Source organism: Sylvia atricapilla, chromosome 1, assembly GCF_009819655.1.
Source record: "Sylvia atricapilla isolate bSylAtr1 chromosome 1, bSylAtr1.pri, whole genome shotgun sequence".
Taxonomy (NCBI): domain Eukaryota; kingdom Metazoa; phylum Chordata; class Aves; order Passeriformes; family Sylviidae; genus Sylvia; species Sylvia atricapilla.
In genome coordinates this window covers 950,321-973,535 of record NC_089140.1, presented here as the reverse complement: position 1 = coordinate 973,535, position 23,215 = coordinate 950,321, and the positions used below count along the sequence as shown (strand labels likewise).

Below are 23,215 nucleotides of genomic sequence, written 5' to 3'. Positions count from 1 at the left end.
TTTTCTCAGATTTGGGAGCATGCTGTGGGCAGGATGGACCCACAGGGATGAGGTGGGAAGCAGAGGAGGGGTGGATACAGGGAAGGACAAAGGAAGGCTTAGTTCCAGTCATGTGGAAGTGTTTTCTTGGGAAATCCAGCCTGGCCTCAATTCCCAGCAGCTTTTTGAGCCCCTGGAATTGGATCATTACAAGGAAAAGGTGATTTCTGGGATGGCTGTTATGGGGACAGAAGGAAGCTCCAGCAAATCCAAACAAACTGAACACCGTGGATTCATTGACTTTCCCAGTTTTCCATGTCACTGGGGGTGGCAGGTGGAAATGCCAGGATTAGGGATGCTCCCGCCATGGCTGGTGTCGGTTTTGGCAGCGGGATGTTCCTGCCAGCTGTGGGGTGTTGACTTTGGGGCTTTCAGCATTCCCCTTCCAGCACCCCAAATCCCTTTGAGGGAGCTGGAGGGGCTCCTCCTGGAGAAGAGGAGGCTCAGGGGGCACCTTCTGGCTCCCTGGAAGAGGTTTGGAGCCAGGAGGGGTCAGGCTCTGCTCCCAGGGGACAGGGAAAGAGGGAACAGCCTCAAGGGGAGGTTCAGGTTGGATATTGGGAATATTCCTCCTGGAATGGGCTCTCCAGCCTTGGCCCAGCCGCTGGAGGGATGTGGCACTTGGGGACATGGTCTCAGGGTTGGGCTTGGCAGTGCTGAGGAATGCTTGGACTCGATCTTGGAGGGTTTTTCCAACCAAAACCATTCTGTGATTTCTCAGGAGTGAATCTTCGTTTCATTCCCTTCTCCAGGCAGATCCAACAGGCCAAGCCATGACTTGTTGCTCCCTTGGGAACAAGCCCAGGAGAGCTGCAGCTTCGACAGCAGGAAAGAGGGAATCAGTGTGCTGTGGATTACCCACAGCAACCTCTGGGCCTTTTCCAGAGGCTCAGGAAAACAAGTGCTGCTGTTGGCTCAGCCTGGCTCGTGTCCTGTCCAAACAGCGGGATCGATTCCCAATAAATCCCCGCCTGCCCAAAGGTTGGGTGGTTCACTTTTCCTGCTGTTTATTTGGATAACTGGATGGTGGACGCGACCATGAGGCACTCCCTGAGCCTTTGGGAACTCTGGGATCCAGGCTATGTGATGGGCAGGAAGGACAGGGCTTTCTTCTTCCCGTTAGCCGACACTATTCCGGGTTTCCTGCGCATTTTCCGGAGCGCTGCCATGCTCCTGTTGAAGCTTTGCTGGGAACAGGGAACACAAAAGGGATCACTGAGCTCAGCTGGGCTCTCCCAGCACAGTTCTCACTTGTAAAAGCGGGTTTTTTTTCCTGAAAAATAAAACCAAATGCTGCCCCAAACTTTTCCAAGTGGTGCTGGGAAAAGCTGGGAAAATCCCCATGGCACCAGCATTGCTGGGCTGATAGCAGATCCCAGCAGGCTCCCAGGAACGGACAGGAATCCCTAGGGAATTCTCCAGAGCTGCTTTTGAGATGTTTTCGTGGAATCCCAGAATGATTTCAGTTGGGAAAGGACCTTAAGGATTATCCCAATCCACCCATTCCATGGGCAGGGACACCTCCCCATTATCCCAGGCTGCTCCAAGCCCCAGTGTCCAGCCCAGCCTGGGGCACTTCAGGGATCCAGGGGCAGCCACAGCTCCTCTGGGAATTCTAGCTCAGAATTCCCTCCCCACCCTCCCAGCCAGGAATCCCTAATTCCCAGTCTCCCATCCAGCCCTGCCCTCTGGCAGTGGGAAGCCATTCCCTGTGTCCTGTCCCTCCAGTCCTTGTCCTTCTCCAGCTCTTTAGGCCCTGGAAGGGCTGTGAGATCTCTGGAGCTTTCTCCAGGCTGAACATTTTCCCAGTTCTCTCTGGGTGAATTTATTCTGGACAGGGCTTGGAGCAGCCTGGGATGGTGGGAGGTGTCCCTGCCCGTGGATTGGGAGGATCCTGAAGGTTCCTTCCTGCCCAGTCCATTCTGGGATTCTCCCTGGAGTTACCTTTTGATCCATCTTCATCCTGGCCCTGTAGAAGGACACGGAGCCTGGGCAGTCAGGCAGCACCTTCTCCTGCATCTGCTCAAACTTGTCCTGCTCGTCCTCATCCTGCCAAGGAAAAGCATTTCCCATTCCATGTGCAAACCACACACCTGGAGACCTGGGACAAGGATCCCGTTTGCTGCACCAAACACCAACTCAGCCAGGAAAACCCTGGAGGTGAGAGATTCCCCTTTCCACACCTTGGAGGAGCAGCTTTGGGAAGGGCTTTGGGCGAAAATCTGCAAGAGTTGGGATTTTCCCACAGGAAAAATGAACATTCCCAGCTCTCCCAGCCTGGCTCCATCCCTGGAGCAGCTCCAGGGCCTCCTCTGGATCTCTCCAGCAGCTCCAGGTCCTGCTGCTGTTGGATCCAGGGCTGGGACAGCCCTTTTCCCCTCTTCTGGTCACTATTTTATAGCTGCAAGAGTTCTGGGAGATGAGGAGTTGAACAGAAATGTGCTTTTTGGGATGAGAAAAGATCCCTGTCCCCACAGTGGTGGCTCCTACCACAGGACTGGTACTGACCAGTGCCACGAGAGTTTGGCTGCAAACCTGGGATCCCAGGGGCTGGGAATGAGGCTCCCAAAATTCCCTGCAGCCCCAGGCACTTTGCCCAGTGCCTGATATTCCACAGACACCCAGGTGCCTCAGTCACTGTCCTGATTTAGCCTCCGAACAGCGACGGGAATGTGACAGCAGGATGTGGCTCCAGATATTCCCTTTGTGCCTTCTCCTGGTTTTTCTCCTCCTCCTTCCACGGGCTCCTCCATTCCCTCACCACCCCACACGTGGCTCCCAAGGAGGATCAGAACTCTGGGATAACTCACCAGGCACATGATCCTGTTGATGGGAATCATCCCAGGCGTGATGTTCCCACCCGGCTTCAGAGCCTCCCTCACATCTTCAGGGATCCGGAAGGATTCGTTGTACCAGATCTCAAACTCTGTGAGGCAGAGAGGGGCAATTAATGGCTGTAATTAATGACCCAAAAGACAGGCATGGATTGGTTGTCCCTACGGATCAGGTGGGATCTCAGTGCTGTAAAACGCTCAGACAGGAACTCAGAGCTCCAAGGTTTGCAGTTTAAACGGTTGGAAAAGTGAATTTAAGGAGGCCTTTGGCTGTGCTGAGGTGGCCAGCTCTGGGGACAGTCCCCTGGCCACGAGAAGGCACCTCTCCTGCAGCCCCCAGAATTCCTTTGGAACAGACAGCACGGCTGGGGCTCGGATTTCAATCCCACACAGCCATTTGCCATCCCATAACAGGCAGAAAACACAGCAGATGGGAATTATGTCCTTATTAATCCTGGGAATTTCCCAGCCACTCCACTCGGGGTGAATCCAGGATGTTTGAACAAACAGCAAACATCTGGAGCACCCAAAAATGCCAAGTCCAGATCCAGTGGACAGCAGTGGCACCATTGTGATTGGGATCTGTTTATCCCTGGAATGATAGGAATTAATAATTATCCCATTTTTTCTTGGATCTGATGGATCCAAGCTGTCCCCTGGCAAAGGTTGGCATCCAAATGTTTGGGACTCTGGAATCCCTACGTGGATTGGCTTCCCTCAGAGGGGCAAATCCAGGGATGCAGCAGGAGCAACTGGAATCCACAGATTTCAAGGTGGAACCCACCAGGAATTTGCAGGGATTGCCCAGGCAGAGCTGTGGCTCTTTTTCCTGATAAGGCTGCAACTCTGCAACCTGGAAATCACATAGGGACAGAGGAAATATTGGGAATCCAGAGGCAAAGCCCTATGCCAGGGCAATTCCTTTGCCATCATCTGAAATGAAATCAAGGATGAGATCTGGAGTCAGCAGTGTAAAATTCCCTGTGGGAAGCTTTTTTCCCCCATGCAGGGGTGGGACCAAGGAATAGAGGGAGATTATTTGGGAGAGAAGATCTGCAGCAATTCGAGGTTAAGTCAGAAAATCCCACCTGATTATGGATAAAATCCAGTCTGGAAGGCAACAGGAAAAAGGACAACAAAGAGTGGTCATTTGGCAAGGAGTGGAGGGACAGGACACAGGGAATGGCTTCCACTGCCAGAGGAGGGCAGGGCTGGATGGGAGATTGGGAATTGGGAATTCCTGGCTGGGCTGGAATTCCCAGAGAAGCTGTGGCTGCCCCTGGATCCCTGGCAGTGTCCAAGGCCAGGCTGGACAGGGCTTGGAGCAGCCTGGGATAATGGGAGGGGACTGGGACTGGATAAGGTTTAAGGTCCCTTCCAAGTCCAACCATTCTGGGATTCCATGATGTTTGTGAGTGCTCCAGTGTGGAATTATCCCAGCTCAGCTGGAGGCTGCTGAGCCCTGGTGCTCCATACCTGAGATGAGCTTTTTCCTGCACTTGTCCACGAGCTGCTGGCAGTACTGGATCTCTACCTTCAGGTCCTGCAGCTCAGTAAAACCAGCCCTGTGCTCCTCCTTCAGCTCCTTCAGCTTCCGGATGAAGGAAAACTCCTTCTCACTGATGATCACCTGTCCTTTCTCATCCGTGTATTCTCCTGGAGAGGGACAAAAGGAAGGGAAGGTTCTGCTGAGGGTGGAGAGCAGTGACACCTGATGGAGGGTCTGACTTGGCTGCCAGAGTTAAAAAAAAAATCCCTGGGATTGTTTGAATGGGATCTTGGGAAGGAATTCCTGGCTGGGAGGGTTGGGAGGCACAGGGTGCCCAGAGAAGCTGTGGCTGCCCCTGGAAGTGTCCCAGGCCAGGTTGGATTTGGTGGGATGATCCTTGAGGTCCCTTCCAACACAAACCATTCCATGGTTCTATGACCACCCGAAATTTCTGGAAGCCCAGAGCTCCGTCCCTCTGTCCCTCCTCACCCGCCTGACTCCGCTTCCTCTTCTGAATCTCCAGAGCCTCCTTGATCCCCTCCATCTGCTTCTTGATGTGGTTGATCCTCTGTGCCACAGAATGGCTCCTCTTCTTCCTGGAGATCAGGATCCTCCTGTTGTGCCTGAAGATCCTGTAGATCTCCCTTCCAGCCTCCTTCTTGAACAGCTCAAATGCTTCTAGCTTGGATGGAGTGGACCTGAGGGCAGATACAGACACAGGAGGTCACTCTGTCCTGCCCTGCACCATGGAATGAAGGGCTCAGGTGGGAAAAGCCCTCCAGGATCCATCCAGTCCAACCATCCCCAGCACTGCCAAGGCCACCACTGACCGTGTCCCCAAGTGCCACATCATATGGATGTCACATCTCTCCAGGGATGGGGACTCCACCACTGCCCTGGGCTGTCCCTTCCAATGCCTCATCACTTTTTCCATGAGGAAATTGTTCCCAATATCCACCCTGAGCCTCCCCTGGCCCAGCCTGAGGCTGTTCCCTCTCCTCCTGTCCCTGTTCCATGGGAGCAGAGCCCAACCTGGGGCTGTCCCCTCCTGGAAGGGACTTGTGCAGAGCCACCAGGTCCCCCCTGAGCTCCTTTTCTCCAGGCTCAGCCCCTTCCCAGATCCCTCAGCCTCTCCTGGGGCTCCCCAGCTCCATTTCCAGCTCCATTCCCTGGACCTGCTCCAGCCCCTCCATGTTGTGTGGGGCCCAGAACTCAACACAGGATTTGGGGTGAGGCTTCCCCAGTCCCTGGGAGTAGCTGAGGTCTGATGGGATTTCAGTGGGCTCCTTTGGGATCTGTGTCCTGGCTGCTCCCTGGCACCATTCCCATACCAACCCCAACAGCCACTGTTCTCCCAGGCTCTTCCCAGAACAAAGTTCTGCACACAGACACCATATTCCTCAGAGGAAGCATCAGAACTGAGTATTCCCTGGAAAGCCAGTCTTTCAGGAGTTGAATTTTCACAAAAATAATGGATATTGTTCCTCCCTATTGTTAAACAAATGCCTTTGCTCTTCCCATGCTGCATTCCCAGCATGGATCAGCCCCCTCTGGAGCCAAACCCCAACAGCTCCAAGAATTGGCCAACTCCACAACCCTGCTGCCATGCCTTGGAAGTCCTGCCTGCTTCCCAAGCTGGAATTCCAAGTGTCATTCCCAACTTCTCTGTGCAATGGCTTTGATGCCAGCGTGTCCCCCCTGAACACCAGGGGTTATTCCAGTATGAACCACTCCAGGCAAAAAAAATAAAAAATAAAAAAAATAGAATATCACAGCCCACAGATGCTGCTCTGTGCTGTTGATATCCCTGGAGAGCAGGATGGATTTGGGAGCAGAAGACAGGAACAGAAAACCATGGAATGATTTGGGTTGGAGGGGACCTTAAAGCTCATCTTGTTCCAACGCAGGTACCCAGAAGTTTCTACATTCCTCACTCCAGCCTGGGCAAAGCCAAATTCCAGCTCCTGAGTGACCTCTTAAGGGCATTTTCCAGCTCCTCCGGGGCTCTGTGACGCTGTTCCCGTGCCAAAAGGCTGGCACAGGGCTGTAAACAACAGCCCCTGGGCAAAGAGCCACAGCTCCAGCTCCCAGCTGCTGGAAGTGCTCTGGGATGTGCCTCCTGCAGCTGCAGCAGCCTGTGCTGCCAGCCCTGGGAATGTCAGAGGGACACAAACCCCGTGTGGAGGCCACGGAGGGAATGGAAAACACGGTGAGGAGCCGCAGGAGTGAATTCTGCAGCGGCTTCACTGCTCTGCTGGAACCCAGAGACCACATCCTGGGCTGATCCCAGCGTGGGCAGCAGGGAATGGGGAATTCTGCTCCTCTGTTCCCATCTCAGAGCTGCCCCAGCCCTGGATCCCAAAATCCACAGGACCTGGAGCTGCTGGAGAGATCCAGAGGAGGCCCCAGAGCTGCTCCAGGGCTGGAGCCAGGCTGGGAGAGCTGGGAATGTTCCCCTGGAGAGGAGAAGCTCCAGGGAGAGCTCAGAGCCCTGCCAGGGCCTGAAGGGGCTCCAGGAGAGGGACTAGGGACAAGGGCTGGAGGGACAGGACACAGGGAATGGCTTCCACTGGTTGGATGGGATTTGAGGAAGGAATTCCTGGCTGGGAGGGTGGGGAGGGGCTGGGATGGAATTCCCAAAGATTTGTGGCTGCCTCTGGATCCCTGGCAGTGTCCCTGGCCAGGCTGGACACTTGGAGCAGCCTGGGACATGGGAGGTGTCCCTGCCATGGCAGGAGATGGAATGGGATGATCCCTAAGTTCTCTTCCAAACCAGCCTGGAATTCCACAATTCTGTTGATCCATTTCCATGGCTCTGGGGATTTCTGGTTGGATGTAAGATCTCCCTGCAGGTTTCCCACTCACCAAAGGGATGCTGCAGTTTTCAGAGATTAAAGAATTAAGTGAATTTAAATTAAGTAAAAGTAAAGAAATTAAAATAATTGAAAGTTTTTTAATATTTAAGAGCAACTGGTCAGGGCAGAGGTGGATGCACAGAGGTGACCCTCACCACCATCATTTCGATCTCAGGGTGATCCCTCACCAATCCTGTCCTGTATTCCCTGGATGTTGGAGCCCTGGGCACTGAGAATTCCAGACTTTCTGTGCTCACAGGCACTGACCCCCCAGCAAACACTGCACTGACCTGAGGAAAAGGCTCCCAAAATTAAATAACAGCCCTGGGATTGTGGGTGTGGAGTTTGGACGGAAGTGTGTGATGTCACAGGGTGGGAAACTCAGGGTTTAATGGTTTAGAATTCAGTAATATAGATATAAAGTGAGATGGAGGATTGAGGGCAGAGGCTGAGTCTTTTTTCACCTTCTCCTTCGTGGGTCTGGGTGGGGGTTTGTAACTGGGTAGAAAAATCTGCATTGCAGGCCAGGGGTTATTGTGTTAAAAGTAAAAATAATTTAGGAGTCATCTCATAATTAGACAGTTTGCAAAGAGATGGAGACAGAGCCATTTTTCACTTTGTTAGCTGGAACTCACACCTTGTGAGACTGTGACATGGATAAGAATTAATAAACACCTGAGTCCAAACACAAAAACTGCATCTCCTGAGCATTTAATCCCGGCTCTGATAGAAAAGAAGATAAAACCAAATCTCTCCCCTTTGCCTTGGAGTTGCACTCAGGGAACACAATCCAACCATTCCAGGGCAAAGCACCCTCTGGAAAAGGGGATTTTCTCTCTCACAAGGAAAACCTACCTGAGCTTCTGGAAATCCTTTGAAGGTGGGATTGAGGGCTCTTCATCACTGCCCTGCTCACCTCCTTCCTCTTCCTCTTCCTCTTCCTCTTCCACTTCCACTTCCACTTCCTTTTCCTCTTCCTCTTCTTCTTCTTCTTCCTCTTCCCCATCCAGATCCTTGGTGGGACCTTTGGATGGTGAGGAATCATCCTGACTTGTCTCAGGAGGAGGGCTCTCACTTCTTTCCTGCCTGACAGGGGGGAAAAGACAAACCAGATTCATCAATTTCTTCACCAGAGGAGGAACCTGGAGCCAAAACATGCTGCAGGTTTGGCTTTGCTGATCTGAGGTAGCTTCTGCCAAAGTTCCCAGGGAAATAACCACTGATAAATAATTAATTAATAATTAATAATAAATAATAGAATCAGCTTTGTCCCCACAAATCCGTAATTCTCAGGGTGGAGGAGCTGCCCTGGACACTGTGGAATCCAGGCCAGGCTGGATGAGCACTCTTGAGAGGGATCACAAGGACAGCAGTGTCACTCTGTCCAGCTTTGGGCACACCTGGACAAAGCCCAAAAGGAATCTCCAAGGATTTGACCCAACCTCACATTTAAACCAAGCCTCTTCCCTGCTCCTTTCCCTCCACAAACCCATCCCAATCCAGCCCTGCCATAGCAGGGACACCTCCCACTGTCCCAGGCTGCTCCAAACCAAATCCAGCCTGGCCTTGGGCACTGCCAGGGATCCAGGGGCAGCCACATTCTCTGGGAATTCCAGCCCAGCCTCTCCCTACCCTCCCAGGAGATTTCTTCCTAAGGAATGGTGTGATTTGGAAGACAGACAGAGGAGTGTTTGCCACATCTCCTGGAGTCTCCCCAAAACCAGCAGAGCACAGCAGAGCCCAGGGGTCACGTGGACACCAAAGCCTTGGTGGTTCCTCTGCTCCCACCACGAGGACTTTGGGGAAATGTCAGGGAGGAACCAAGCAGGGCTTTACTTCTGTAAACTGGAGGCTCTTCCTGTGCTCAGCACTGGCAGGTTCCCCTTTCCCTCCCCAAATCTCTTCTCCTTCTCTGCTCCCTCCACTCCTCCCCTCCATGGGCTGCACATTCCTGCCTGAGCAGAGCTGGGCACTGGGAAGTGCTGGGTCCTGCACTGGGGGCACCACAAGGATTGGGGACAACAGCTGGGAGAGGCCCTGAGGGGGACAGGAGTTAGCAGGGAACAGGGACAGGACAAGGGGAGACAGCTCCACACTGTGCCAGGGGAGGTTTAGTTGGATATTGGGAAAATTCCTTTCCCAAAAGGGCTCTCCTGCCCAGGAGTCCCCATCCCTGCAGGGATTAAAAGCCCTAAAAGTGGATGTGGCACTTGGGGACATGGTCAGGGCTGGCCTTGGCAGTGCTGGGGGATGGTTGGCCTTGATGATCTTGGAGAGCTTTTCCAATCTTTCCAGTCTCTCCAATCTTTCCAAGACTCCACGGTTCTCAGAGGTAAAGGAGTCGTGTCTGCTTCACTCACCCATCATCCTTCTTGGCTTCCTTCTCTTCACCAGGAATAGGGGATGGAGGAGAACTTCCAGTCTCAAGAGTCTCTTCATCCTCCTCCTTATCAACTGTACTTTCCTGGAAACAGAAAGGAATATCCCATTTGTTATTTCCAGCCCATGGAAGCTGTACAGGCCTCACCCAGCAGCTCCTGCATCCCCTGGAACAGCCTCAAGTGGGAGTTCAAAACTCTCTGAGAGCCCACAGGAGGATTCATGGATTAGGTGGGATTTATACACTTGGCTCCAGAAATTATTAGGATGAAAAAAGGGATCTCAGCAGAGGCCTCACCTTCTCCAACCCAGTGACACACAGGTCACTTTGGGGACTGCATTGTACAGGACAAGGGGAGGGGGCTTTAAACTGAAAGGGACACTGTTTAAATGGGATATTGGGAAGGAATTCCTGGCTGGGAGGGTGGAGAGGCACTGGGATGGAATTCCCAGGGCAGCTGTGGCTGCCCCTGGATCCCTGGAAGTGTTCAAGGCCAGGTTGGATTTGGTTTGGAGCGACCTGGGATAGTGGGAAGTGTCCCTGCCCATGGAATGGGATGGTCTTTAATGTTCCTTCCAACCCAAACCTTTCTGGGATTCTGATTCCCATTTGATCAGTGATTCTGTGCAGATAAAGGGCCCAATGAATCCCTCTGCTGCAGAAATTCCTCTTTGTTAATGGCACATCTCTGCTCCAGGCACATCCTTGGACAAACTCACCCCACCGACATTTCTGAGTTTGACTCCAACAAGGAGAATCTGCTTTATACAATTCCCACTTGGGCAGTAAAGGAGCCAACTCCAAGGTCAAGCAGCAGCATTACCATGTCCTCCTGCCCCTCCTCAGCCTCAGTCAAACGCAGGTCAGAGCTCAAGTCAGACCCAGACTCTGAAGTGGTGTCTCTCTGTCCCAGCCCGTACTTGTTCCACAGCCGGCTCTCCACTTCTTCCTCCTGTTGGCTAAGGGAAAACCAGCCCTTTAGGGATCTTTTCCCACCTGAGCTCCCTGCCAAAGTCAAATTCCCAAAGAAAAAAAAACCTTTTTTACCTGTGGTTTTATCCCTCAACATCCCTCCCATCATAACCTTTGTCCACTCTCTTTCTCTCCTTTTCATGACATTTCTTTAGGGCTCTTTGATGTTAAAGGGTTTTTGATGGTTATTTTAATAATTTCCAAGACCTTTTAATGGTCCACATCAAACCATAGTAACTCTGCTCAGTCCCATCTCCTTGTTTGAACCTTTAACCCATGTTGGAGAGGGCTTGGAGCAGCCAGGGAGAGTGAGAAGGGTCCCTGCCCATAGAATTGGGATGATCCTCAAGGTTCTTCCCAAGCCAAACCAGTCTGGAACGTCTGAACTTACCTTACAATCACTTTGAACTGTCTGAACACCTCCTGGATCTGCCTGACATTCACAATCTGAGGAAAAGAGGCACAAAGCCATCGATTTTTGGTATTAATTACATAAAGGAGTTCCAAATAAATCAGTTTTAAAAGGGTTTTAAGATTAAGGAAAAGTCTCCTGGAGCCTCCAAACCAGCAAATATGGAATGAAAACATGCAACTGATTTAACATGCAAAAAAGAAATTAAATTACAATTCTGTAGTGCCTTTGGGGTGAAAAACAGCCTCTTCAAAAGGCATTTTCAGTGCTCCTCTCTTGGAGGAAAAGGGGATGGCACCAGGGTTTAGGTCCTGTTTTCCCCACGTACATCGATTTCCTCAATGAGTCCTCTGAGGTATTTCTGCACTTGGGATCTGATCTCTGCTCTCTGGGTTGTAGTCAGGGGTTTGTAATTCACGGAGGAACGATTTGCCTAGGAAAAAAAAAGAGATGGGAAACTGAGAATGAGGGAGTTACAAAGAGCTGGGGGAACCTGTGAGAAACTGGGGACAAAGCTTTGGGCAGGACCTGTCGTGGTGGGACAAGGAGTGATGGGTTTAAACTAAAACAGGGGAGATTCAGGCTGGATTTAAGGGAGGAATTCCTGGCTGGGAGGGTGGCACAGAGTGCCCAGAGAAGCTGTGGCTGTTTCTGGATCTCTGGAAGTGTCCCAGGCCAGGTTGGACACTGGAACTTGGAGCTGGGACAGTGGGAGGTGTCCCTGACAGGACAGGGGTGGAATTGGATGAGCTTTAAGGTCCCTTCCAACCCAAACCATTCTGGAATTCTGTGATTCCACTGCTCTGGCAAACACCTGGAATTGCTGTTCCCATTCCTGCTTGGGATTCTCATCACCTGACCTGGCAGGAGATGGGATTTGGGAGCAACCAACCAACAGAAGAGCTTCAAGAGTCTGGAAAAAATCCCAAACCCCATCTGCAGTGGCTGGGGATGAAAATTCCAACACAATCCCTCTGTGTGGGATCTTCAGAGGTTTCCCTAAGCCCCAGAGGACACAACCAACCCACTGGACAATGAATTCACTGCTCCTCACCAAGGAGTCGTGCAGGATCAGCTCTTGCCTCAGGAGATGGATCTCCTTCTCCAGAGCCTTCACTGATGCCTAACAGGGGAAAAAAAAAAAGAAAAAAAAAAAGGTGAGCAAAGAGGTAAATTATATTGGGGGAAGAAAAACTGCTAAAAGCAGCACAAAATTGGCTGCTGGAGATTATCCCAGCTCCCTCAGGGCCTGCAGCAGGGAATTAGTGGGTCTGGAAATCAGTTTGGTTTTCCTTTGATTAGCTCCCTGCAGGACACTTTCTGCTGGGTCCTGCCTGCAGAGCCTGCCTGAGCCATCAAAGAAGGGCCAGTGCTGTTTAATGGGATGATTTCCTGGTCCGGAATTGCAGGGACCATCAAATTCCAGGCTCTGGGATATTATCCTGGAAGCCAAGCATTGTGCAGGGCTCACCTCTGCCCTGAACTCAGCAGCTCTGACAGTAACTGGGGCAAAGGAGAGATTTTCCTGTGCTGGATTTGACTGAATTTCTCCATGACATGGAATATCTTCAAGGATTCACTCTTTAAAATGTGTTTCCAGGCAGGTGAGCACAAAACTCGTGGGATTCAGGGAGAAGTGGACACTGAGCTGCTTTGAAGTGACCTCTGGAGCACCAAAGCACAAAGTTTCCTTCCGATTTCAGCTCTTGCAGTTTGGTTTTCACTCCAAAAGCGCACTCTAATATCCTGTCATCCCTTCCTTTAGAGGATTTCCTTAATTAACCAAGTTTTCTAATTGTGGAGAAGCTGTTCTGTTACCAGCAGCAACAGGGATAAAGCTGCAGGAGGACTGGAGATTCCTGTCAGGGGAATAATTCACCATAAAACCTCTCTGTTGAGAGCTGAATCTCATCAGAAAAAAAAAAATAAAAAAATAGTGGGATATGCAGAAGAAAGAATTCCCAGGAAGATGTGACCACCTGTGTAATGTGACCAGGGAAGTGTAATTAAAAACTTATAAAAAGTTTTAATTTGGATCCATTTTGTCACCCACCTAAAATCAGCAGTGTCAGCTTGGGCTGAGGAAGGGCCGTTTATTAAACGACCTCATTTTCTGGTTTTTCAGGGAATTATCCTAAACATTAATGACAATATATTAATTTTCCCCTCCCTCCAGCCCCCTCCTGTCCATACCTCCCTGTAAAAGGGCTCGTTGGGGGCAGGCTCTGCTGTCACCCAGTTCATCCTGGTGGCAAAACGAAGGGAGGACAGCTGCAAAACAAAGGTCCCAAATAAATAAAAGAGATAAAATCAGCAGAAATATCATTTTCCTAATATTTCTACTTAATTCTATCAGATCCAACAGCAGAGAAACAGAAAATCTGTGATTTTTTTAAGGTGATTCCTTGCTCACACTGGGGGATTTTCACCCTTTTTCTCATTTTCAGGTTAAAAAACAACCTCTGGGAGGTTCCTCCTGATTCCTGCTGCAGCAGAGAGGCAGCTCAGCTCTGCTGTGAACTGGGGCAATTCCTGGGACTCCACGAGGTGATGTCCCATGGAAACACATTAAATAATAATAATAATAATAATAGTAATAATAATAATCATCTCTCCAGTGAGCTTCAATCTGAGCAGCTCCTGCCTGCTCTGCCTCTGGCTGGTTTTGAGCCTTTGAGGTCTCCAAAGTCTGGGATGAATTAGGCAGGAGGTTTCCCTGTCAAAACCCTCCAGAGGCTGTTCCTTAAAGCAAGGAACAATTTCTGGATTGTGCAGGAATTCCTCCAACTCACAGTCTCTTCCACATGCTCAGCCTCCCCATAGATGTTTGTCACCAGGACAGTGTTGCAGTTTCCCCCTGAGGAAAAAAAAAAGGGAAAAAAAGAAAAGAAAAAGAAAAGAAAAATAAAGCGAATAATATAAGTTTGGACGATTTGTGGTCGTTTCTTTTTCTGCAGTGTATTTTATTATGTGCTGATTCAAACGGAGGAGAGGAATCCCAGGATGGTTTGGGTTGGAAGGGACTTTAGTGATCCTCCAGTGCCACCCCTGCCATGGGCAGGGACACCTCCCACCATCCCAGGCTTCTCCAAGCCCTGTCCAACCTGGCCTGGGACACTTCCAGAGATCCAGAAACAGCCACAGCTTCTCTGAGCACTCTGTGCCACCCTCCCAGCCAGGAATTCCTCCCTTAAATCCAGCCTGAATCTCCCCTGTTTTAGTTTAAACCCATCACTCCTTGTCCCACCACGACAGGTCCTGCCCAAAGCTTTGTCCCCAGTTTCTCACAGGTTCCCTCAGCTCTTTGTAACTCCCTGATTCTCAGTTTTCCATCTCTTTTTTCATTCCCAGGCAAATCGTTCCTCTGTGAATTACAAACCCCTGACTACAACCCAGAGAGCAGAGATCAGATCCCAAGTGCAGAAATACCTCAGAGGACTCATTGGTGAAAACAGGACCTAAATCCTGGTGCCATCCCCTTTTCCTCCAAGAGAGGAGCACTGAAAATGCCTTTTGAAGAGGCTGTTTTTCACCCCAAAGCCACTACAGAATTGTAATTTAATTTCTTTTTGCATGTTAAATCTGTTGCATGTTTTCATTACATATTTGCTGGTTTGGAGGCTCCAGGAGACTTTTCCTGAATCTTAATCTTCCAGGGGCAGCCACAGCTTCTCTGGGAATTGCAGCCCAGCCCTTCCCCACCCTCCCAGCCAGGAATTCCTTCCCAACATCCCACCTACGGCTTCTTTCAGTTAAAAGAACAAAGGACACACCAGAGTATAACTGTCCCTCCAAAAGGCACAGAAAAAGAGGCACAGAGTGATTTAAAAGCTGAAATTTGTGTCTCGTGGAATGAGGATGCAGGAAGAGAATGGGAATAAAAACTCTGAGCTCCAGGTGTTTGTAAAGATTCTGTGTTTTCAGGATGCCCAGAGAAGCTGTGGCTGCTCCTGGATCCATGGAAATGTCCAAGGCCAGGTTGGACACTTGGAGCACTCTGGGATAGTGGGAGGTGACCCTGCCCCTTCCAACCCAAACCATTCCAGGATTCCACAATAACTTACACCCTTAGGACTTGCTGTGGCCATTGAAAGCTCAGTTTTGCAGGAGCTGTTGGGATTCCCAGCCCTTACCCAGCGAGTCCTTGAGGACGTGGGTGAGTTTGCTCTGCCTGAAGGGGATGTGCTCCCTCTTGGGATCGGCCAGGGCAATCACCAGCTGCTCCAGGAAGGACAGGGATTTGTTGATGTAGGAAGCCTCGACCCGGACCTGGCCGTCAGACTGCAAAGGAGAGCAAAAGGGAACAGTTCTGGTCACACAGCAGGAGAGGGGAGGGTTCCTCAGCAAGGGAAAACTCTGCAGGGCTGATGTGGTTTTGGCTGTGATCAACACAGAAGGTCAGGGAATGGTTGAGGTTGGAAAAAGGGCTCTTAGATGGAGCCCAACCTTCCTCCAGCCCTGCCCATGTCCCCAAATGTCACATCCACAGGGATGTTAAGTCCCTCCAGCAATGGGGATTCCACCACTGCTCTGAGCAGCCCGTTCCAGGAAGGAATTTTCCCAATATCCAACCTGAGCCTCTTCCTGAAGCCATTTCCTCCTGTCCCTGTCCCCTCTCAGCTGTCCCTTCCTGTGCAGAGCCACCAGATCCCCCCTGAGCTCCTTTTCTCCAGGCTCAGCCCCTTTCCCAGCTCCCTCAGCCTCTCCTGGGGCTCCAGCCCCTTCCCAGCTCCATTCCCTTCCCTGTTTTTCCAAAGGGACCCAAAGGAACCTGAGGAGTTGCCATCACTCACCCCAGTCTTGCTCAGCCTCTCAGACCCTGCCAGGTCAATTAAGGTGATTTTAGATTTAAGGCATTTGTGATTTGTGTAATCTCTGGAACGACACTGAGGGAGAGAGGAGCAAGAGAAGCTGCACTTAGGGCCAGACAAAACTGAAATACAGGGAAAAAAAAAACCAGACTGCAAAGATCCTCTTGGATCCCTAGAAAGTTGTTTCAGTCCACAGGAGCAAGGTTGGAGCTCTCACCTCAATGTACATGGTGAAGATGCAGTGGGATCTGGAGGAATTCTTATTCAGGCTGTGCTCTGCTATCACTCTGTTGGTCTCCCCCTGCCAATGGAGAGAAAATTCCAGGCTCAGCTCACAGGATTGTGGTTTTTTGAGGATTTTGAGGATTAGCCAGGCAACCTCTCTGTGGCCCTTTCCCTTTCCTGATGATTGGAAAAGCAAAGAGCTCCCCAAGCTTCAAATGGCACTGAAAATCCCCCCAGGTGTGATGGCCATGGATCAGAGGAGAGGAGCACAAAGGGACGTTGGAAGGGACATGGCAAGGACATCTCCCACTGTCCCTGGCTGCTCCAAGCCCCCATCCAGCCTGGCCTTGGGCACTGCCAGGGATCCAGGGGCAGAATTCCTAATTCCCAATCTCCCATCCAGCCCTGCCCTTTAGCAGTGAGAAGCCATTCCCTGTGTCTTGTCACTCCATCCCTTGTCCCCAGTCCCTCTCCTGGAGCCCCTTCAGGCCCTGGCAGGGCTCTGAGCTCTCCTCAGATCCTTCTCTTCTCCAGGCTGGACATTCCCAGCTTTCTCAGCCAACATCACCCTCCTTCTACTTTTGAAAAAGGAAGAGGCAGTTCCTGCACATTCCAGAGCTCAGGACAGCACGGGGTTATTAAAAAGGCTGGAGAAAGATTTTAAGGGCAGTGGGTGAGGATCCACTTCCTGCAGCCAGATCCAATTATTTATCCCTGTTTTCCTCACAAACTGAAGGAGCCATGAGGAACAGAAAGATGCTGATCTCAGTACTCAAAGTCCCCTCACAAACCCCTCATCCTGCTGTCAATTCCAACAGTGCCACGATCATCCCAAACCACCTTTTATTGGTGCATCTTCCAGGATCCCTGAGCCAGGGACATCTTCCTTGCCAAGACCAAGAGTTTTTCCAGTTTTTCCCCTCCAAGAGAGGGGAAAGAAACCAAGAGAGATGGCCGAACCTCATTCCTCCACCTTGGCCACCCACTCCTGCTTTTCCACCTCAGCCAACACCCACAACCAACAGGAGTCTGAGGGAAGAAAATTTGGGTTCTCTTGCCTCAAAAAGGAGATGCAGAGCCTCCTCCTCGTGGCTCACAGGGTGGATGGAGAGCCCCTTGACATAAACCCCCTGGGGACCATCCATGACAGCCAGCTGGTTGTCCTTGCAGCCTCGGCCCAGGGCTGGTGCCAGGAGGTCAAACAAATTCTCATTGTAGATCTCCAGGTAGGAAATTCGGACAGTCACCAGGATGTTGAGGAATTCTGCTGCTGATTTGAAGACCTGCACCAAGACAAAGGGGTTGTGTCCGTCCACAGGCAGGATTTTTCAGTTGTTTGTGGCTTTTCAGGGAAGGTGTTTATGGAGATGTCGAGATAAGGTATGAATGTAAGAGGTAAGATATCAACAGGTATAAAATATGAATAGATATAAAACATAAATATCCATCAAAACATAAATAGCAACAGGTATAAAATATAAACTATATAAAACAAAAATCAAAGCATAAATATCAACAGGTATAAAATATAAATGATATGAAACATAAATATCAATCAAAACATAAATATCAACAGGTATAAAACATAAATAGATATAAATATCCATCAAAACATAAATAGCAACAGGTATAAAATATAAATAGATATAATCATCAATCAAAACATAAATAGCAACAGGTATAAAACATAAATAGTTATAAAACATAAGTAAATACATTGAGGTGTCTGCAAGACATTAATTTCTGTAATATAGAGATGGTTATTGAGAGAGAGAGAGTCCTGAACAGCTCCAAGGGCATCTGGGGGTGTGAATCTGAGCTCTGAGGGCTCTCAGCTTGGATTGGGATTTAATGGTCCAATAGAATCCAAGAGAATCCTGGAATGGTTTGGGTTGGAAGGGACCTTAAAGCCCATCCATTCCCACCCCTGTCCTGTCAGGGACACGTCCCACTGTCCCAGGTGCTCCAAGTCCCAAAGTCCAACCTGGCCTTGGGCACTGCCAGGGATCCACAGCTGCTCTGGGCACCCTGTGCCAGGGTCTCTGTGCCTTAGAGGTGTTTTTTAATGATTTTATGATCAGTTTTAACCTGATTTCACACACAATAACAGTTTGGAAAACACCTCTTTTGAAAGCTCAGTGACATTTGAGGAGCAGCAAGAACTTTAACAGGAACTGAAGAGGAACAATCTCTGAGAATGACAATAAAACAATAAAACTCCTTCATTCTTTACCCATCTTGCCTGGGATAAAATGAAGGAGACAAAAACCAAAGAAACCAAAAAAAACAAAAAAACCAAAAACCAAAAACCGAAAAAACAACAACAACAACAACAACAACAACAACAACAACAAAAAAAACCACACCAAAAAAAACACCAAAAAAGTCACGTAAAACTTCTTCCCTGTGTTCAAACACTTTTCCATCAGGAGGAGCTGATGGAAGAGTGTTCCTGGGGGTTTTTCCCCTCCTCTTTTCCCAGGCAGCTGCAGTACCTGCTGGATGGCTCTGGGGATGATCCCTCGGTTTTTGTACTCTGAGGCTGCTCCCGTCATGGTGTAGGTTTTGCCAGCCCCAGTTTGCCCATAGCACATGATGGTGCCTAAAAAAAAAAAAAAATATAAATCCAAAAAGCAAAAAGATCAACTCAGGAGGGAGCCAGCAAACAGATCTCTGCTCAAATCCAATCTGGTTTGATGATCAAAAGAATAATAATAATAATTGCAATAAAATCACCGTTGTAGCCCTGCAAAGCTTTGAACACCAAATCCTTTGCCACGGTCTCATAAACCATTTCCTGGGAAGCGTTGTGGAGGAGCCCATCCAGCTTGAAGGACCAGTCAGTCTGAGAATTATTCACAACTCCTCCCTTGGGACTCTTTTGGATGTAGATATCGATGCTCTGCAACCCAAAAAAAGAGAGGGAGATCAACTCAGCAGCCCTGAGGGTTTTCAGCAGTTGAGGACTCGGGATTAAGTAGAAAAGGGAGGACAAATAACAGAGTTATTTTGCTGCCTTGGGTGGTTTTAGGTGTCCTAAAAATATCTGGTGATGCTCTCATAATTCTGGTGATAAATATTCTAAATAAAAGGAAATGTGGTTTAAGCTCATGTGTTTGGCTTTCAGTGATTTTGTGCCTCAGGGAAATTCTTAATTAAGCAAGAGAAGGCAAAGGGAGGAATTTGCATAAGAGGGGATGGAAATAGACTGTGCCAAATTGTGCTTAGCATTGGGAATTCCTCATGCATCAGCCAGCACCAGTCCTTTGGAGGGTTTTCCTGGTGATTGCAGCCCAGGAATTGTGTTTTCCATCCTCACATTCACCGTGACAAAAAAGTACCAAGCGGGAACACACAAACCAACACCGCCCAAAACGTTACCCATGGCCTCAAAGGATGGAAAAAAATCCTGGCTTTCCACTGGAAAAGCTGAAATCAGACCCCCAAAACCTTCCCCACTTCCAATTTCTTCCACTCTACCTTGTTGTCTGACCCCAGCTTGATCATATCTTGGGCAAAATGAGCACTTGGCTTGACCCTCACGAAGGCCAGGACTCGCTTTGGTGTTCTGAGGAGAGAGGCAGAAAGGAGCAAAAGAAGAATCCTGCATCCCCCTAAACTGAAATTGATAGTATTTGCCAGCAAAAAGCGAGGCAGAGGAGTCCAAATTCAAATTAAAGTGTTGGCAGTTATTCAGCTGCAGTTTTTTATTCCCCGTTAAAAGCAACCGTGGGCAAAGAGCTGCTGGAAATTCCTTCTGACCTTGGGAATTGGCAATTCCTTCTGCTGGCTTGGAAATTCCTTCTGCTTGGAAAACTGAGGATGTGAAATGAGAAAGGTCAAAGTGATCCTGATCTCCTGGTTTCCTCGTGTGCACCAGGCTCAGGGGTGTTGGATAACACCAGTTTTGGTGTTCAAAAAGCAAAGTGTTTGCAGGAGGAATGGGAGAGGGAATTTTCTTTTGTCACAGGCAGCCTTTTTAAAAGTCATTTCAATTCCTAATGAGCAGCTGATTTTTCATTTCCTGGAGGAAATATCCACAGGTTGAGTAAAACCCACACGAGGAGGGCTCAGGGATCATCCAGCTGCTAAAACCACATGCACTGAGGACTTTTAAACCCCTGGAAATGTGTAAATCCCACGTTTTCCCTCAGACACCTCCTCCAGACAGCCCATGCTCAATACTTGTGTAATAAGTAGTGACAACGTGTAGTTTGGGACAAAATCTTTGGGATTTCTGGTACATTCAGGATTTCTGTGACCTCTCACACTTTACCTGCTGTGACTGCTCTAAAATTAATTGGGGAGGTTCAAGATGAGGTTTTTTTGTTGGATTTCAAGCAGGGGGATATTTGGGGGATACCTGGGGGTGCCACCCTCAGGGCTGCCACCCTCGGGCTCTGCATCAGTGAGCAGGGAGGAAATGATGCTCTCCTGGTCCTCATCCTTCTCCTTCTTCTCCTTCTTCTCCTGTTCCTGCTCCTTCTCTTGCACTTGGTCCTGTTCCTTCTCCTGTTCCTGGGATTTCACAAATCTCTGTCCAAAAAAAAACCCAGAACTCGGTGTTGGAGCAGTTGGGAATTATTTCTTCAAAGCAAAAAAATCAGCAGGGAAAGGAGGAAGGGAATTCTTTTGGGGGGGAAACTCCTCTAGGAATCAGAGAGAGAACAAATTCGAAATGGGTTTAAACTAAAGCAGGGGAGATTCAGGCTGGATTTAAGAAGGAATTCTTGGCTGGGAGGGTGGCACAGAGTGCCCAGAGAAGCTGTGGCTGTTTCTGGATCTCTGGAAGTGTCCCAGGCCAGGTTGGACAGGGCTTGGAGCACCTGGGATGGTGGGAAGTGTCCTTGCCCATGGCACTGGGTGGGTTTTGGGGTCTCTTCCCCCACAAACCACTCCAGGCTTCTGACTGGAATTACCGTTTGTTTGGTCTCTGGTTTGGATGCAGAACTTGGAGTTGTTTCCAGCTCCTCAGAGCTCTCCTGCTCTTCTTCCTCCTGCCAGAGAAAAACAGCCCAAATCCCACATGAAAAACACCCCAGGAGTTTTTCCACACATCTCTAAAGCCTTGGCAGCAGGAGGCTCCCCCTCCCACACCTCAGGGGAGCGGATTTTGGCAGGACTTTGGGAAAAATTCGTCTCTGATTTTGGCGCATGGCCGGGGAAGCTGTGGCTGCCCCTGAATCCCTGGAAGTGTCCAAGGCCAGCCTGGACGGGGCTGGGAGCAACCTGGGATAGTGGAAGGTGTCCCTGCCTGTGGCAGAAGGTGGAATTGGATGATTCTTAAGGTCCCTCCTAACTAAATCACCCCGTGTTTCTCCCCAATGCACCTCCCCAGGTGTGTGCGGGGTGATGCCCGGGGCAAGAGGGGCGATGTCTGGGGCACTAATGCCGCCTGTGCGAGGATACGACCTCCGATCACCCCTTGAGGAGGGGAGAGCGACCCCCCGCCCCCGGGGCAGCGCCCTCGTCCCTTTTCCACCTTCGAGCCCTCTACAGTCGAGTCCGGCGTGGCGTCCGGGGTCGCCATGGCAGCGTCCACTTCCGGGTTCTCTATGGCAACGGCGTTTTCCGGGCGAGGCCGGAAGTGGCCCCGCGTACGGCGGCCGGGCGGGGCCAGCGCGCGGCGGGGGCGAAGCGGGACGGCAGCGGCACGGGAGTGGCCGGGACGATGCTGGAAGCGGCGGCGGCGGCGGACCCGGAGCTGGATCCCGAGGATCTGGTGCATTTCTCGGTTGGAGATCTGCCCAGCCGCGGGTATGGAGTGATGGGCGAGATCCGGAGGCAAGGAAAGCTCTGCGATGTGACGCTCAAGGTGCGGCCCGGCTCCCAGGGGCAGGGGGGGAGACGAGAGACCACCCGAGCCCGGAGGGGTCTGAGCGGGGCTGGGACACCCCGAGCCCTGAGAGACCTCCGCTCCTCCCGGCTCCTGAGCGACATACCCCGGTCCTTGAGGGGACATTGAGGGGGACCTGGACCCCTGAGGAGGTCACGGGTTTGTTGGGGGCTGAGGGGCGATGCTGAGGGGTCTCCCCCCAGTTCCCTTAAGAAGAAGCTGGTCCCTAAGGGGAATGAGGGACCCACACAGCCTTTGGGGGGGCTGAGGGTGTCCAGCCTCAGAAAGGGGAAGCTGAGGGACCCCCAATTCCTGGGAGTGCTGAGGGACCTCAGCTTCTGGAGGGGGACTTGAGGAACCCTGAGCCCTGAGGGGGGACCCCAGCCCTTAATGGAGGAGGCTGAGAGACCCTCCCCAGTCTCTTTTCCAGAGGGAAGGAGGCAGCGGGAGTTCCCTCAGACCCCTTTTGGTGTGGGAGAGGAGCAGGAGCTGAGCTCACCCCTTCTCTTTGGCAGCAGACAGACAGAGCTGAGAGCCCCCAAAACCCTTCAGCGAGGTGTCAGGGGCTCTTGGAGCTTCCCGACCCCGCGGGGGCTCCGAGAACCTGTGCCTCCAGGTTTACACACCAACCTTTCCCTAGGAAACCGTTCTCTTATGGGAACATCCCATCTTAGCGTCAAAGCCCGATGGCTCGTGGTGAATCCTCGGGGATTGTGTCGCTGTGCAGGGAATGGCTCGGGGAGAGTGTCCTGCGCCAGGCAGGAGCTGCTGGAATCCCTCAGGATTGCACACTCGGAGGAGTTCCGTGGGGTGGGAGCCACACGCAGCTCTGAGTCACTGCGGAATGAACTCGAATGCAGTTTTAATTAAACGGGAAGGTGGCTCCCAGCCTACTCACCCTGAAACCTGCCGGGGGATGTGGGATGGGGAGCATTCCATGGATACAGCGCTGCTGCAGCCCCGGGAGGAGGGACTGAGGATGGGGAGCCTCCTTGGGAAGTGGTTGTTCCTTCTGCAGGGTGATGTTTGTGACAGTGTGGGCTGGAAGCTGGGGGGATTCTGTGACAAAAGCTGGTTTGGGATGCAGAGTGCAGTGGGTTTAGGATTAAAGTGAGTTTTTTGGGGAAGGAGAAGATGACCAGATCCTGGCAGTCCCGTGTTTCTGGGAGACAATAGCAGGAGGTCTATGATCCCAGTCCTATCTTGGATAAATTCCTCACCATTGTTTCTAAAATTCCATCCGTTTCTGTGGATTTTTTCCATAGTGAAGAGCCATTTAAATCCTCCTTATCCTTACAGGGGGTTAAAATATATTAGGAAAGATCATAACCATCACAGAACAATTTGGGATAGAAGGAACCT

The 23,215-nt window shown here is 50.6% G+C and overlaps 1 protein-coding gene across 1 annotated transcript; it reads right to left on the bottom strand.

Annotated features, from left to right (window-relative positions):
* Positions 1-1,086: 1,086 nt before the first annotated feature.
* Positions 1,087-21,750, bottom strand: KIF9 (kinesin family member 9). Its single transcript, XM_066313108.1, has 23 exons — positions 21,500-21,750; positions 20,914-21,014; positions 20,381-20,551; positions 19,498-19,585; positions 18,754-18,919; positions 18,513-18,619; positions 17,076-17,300; positions 16,010-16,093; positions 15,775-15,867; positions 15,115-15,262; positions 13,774-13,838; positions 13,175-13,252; positions 12,036-12,104; positions 11,310-11,414; positions 10,961-11,016; positions 10,397-10,556; positions 9,578-9,681; positions 8,073-8,303; positions 4,852-5,060; positions 4,350-4,529; positions 2,850-2,965; positions 1,984-2,088; positions 1,087-1,226 (listed from the first exon to the last, which is right to left on the bottom strand). The coding sequence occupies exons 1-23, from the start codon at positions 21,743-21,745 to the stop codon at positions 1,119-1,121; spliced, it is 3,015 nt and encodes a 1,004-aa protein (XP_066169205.1). The 5' UTR covers positions 21,746-21,750; the 3' UTR covers positions 1,087-1,118.
* Positions 21,751-23,215: the final 1,465 nt, after the last annotated feature.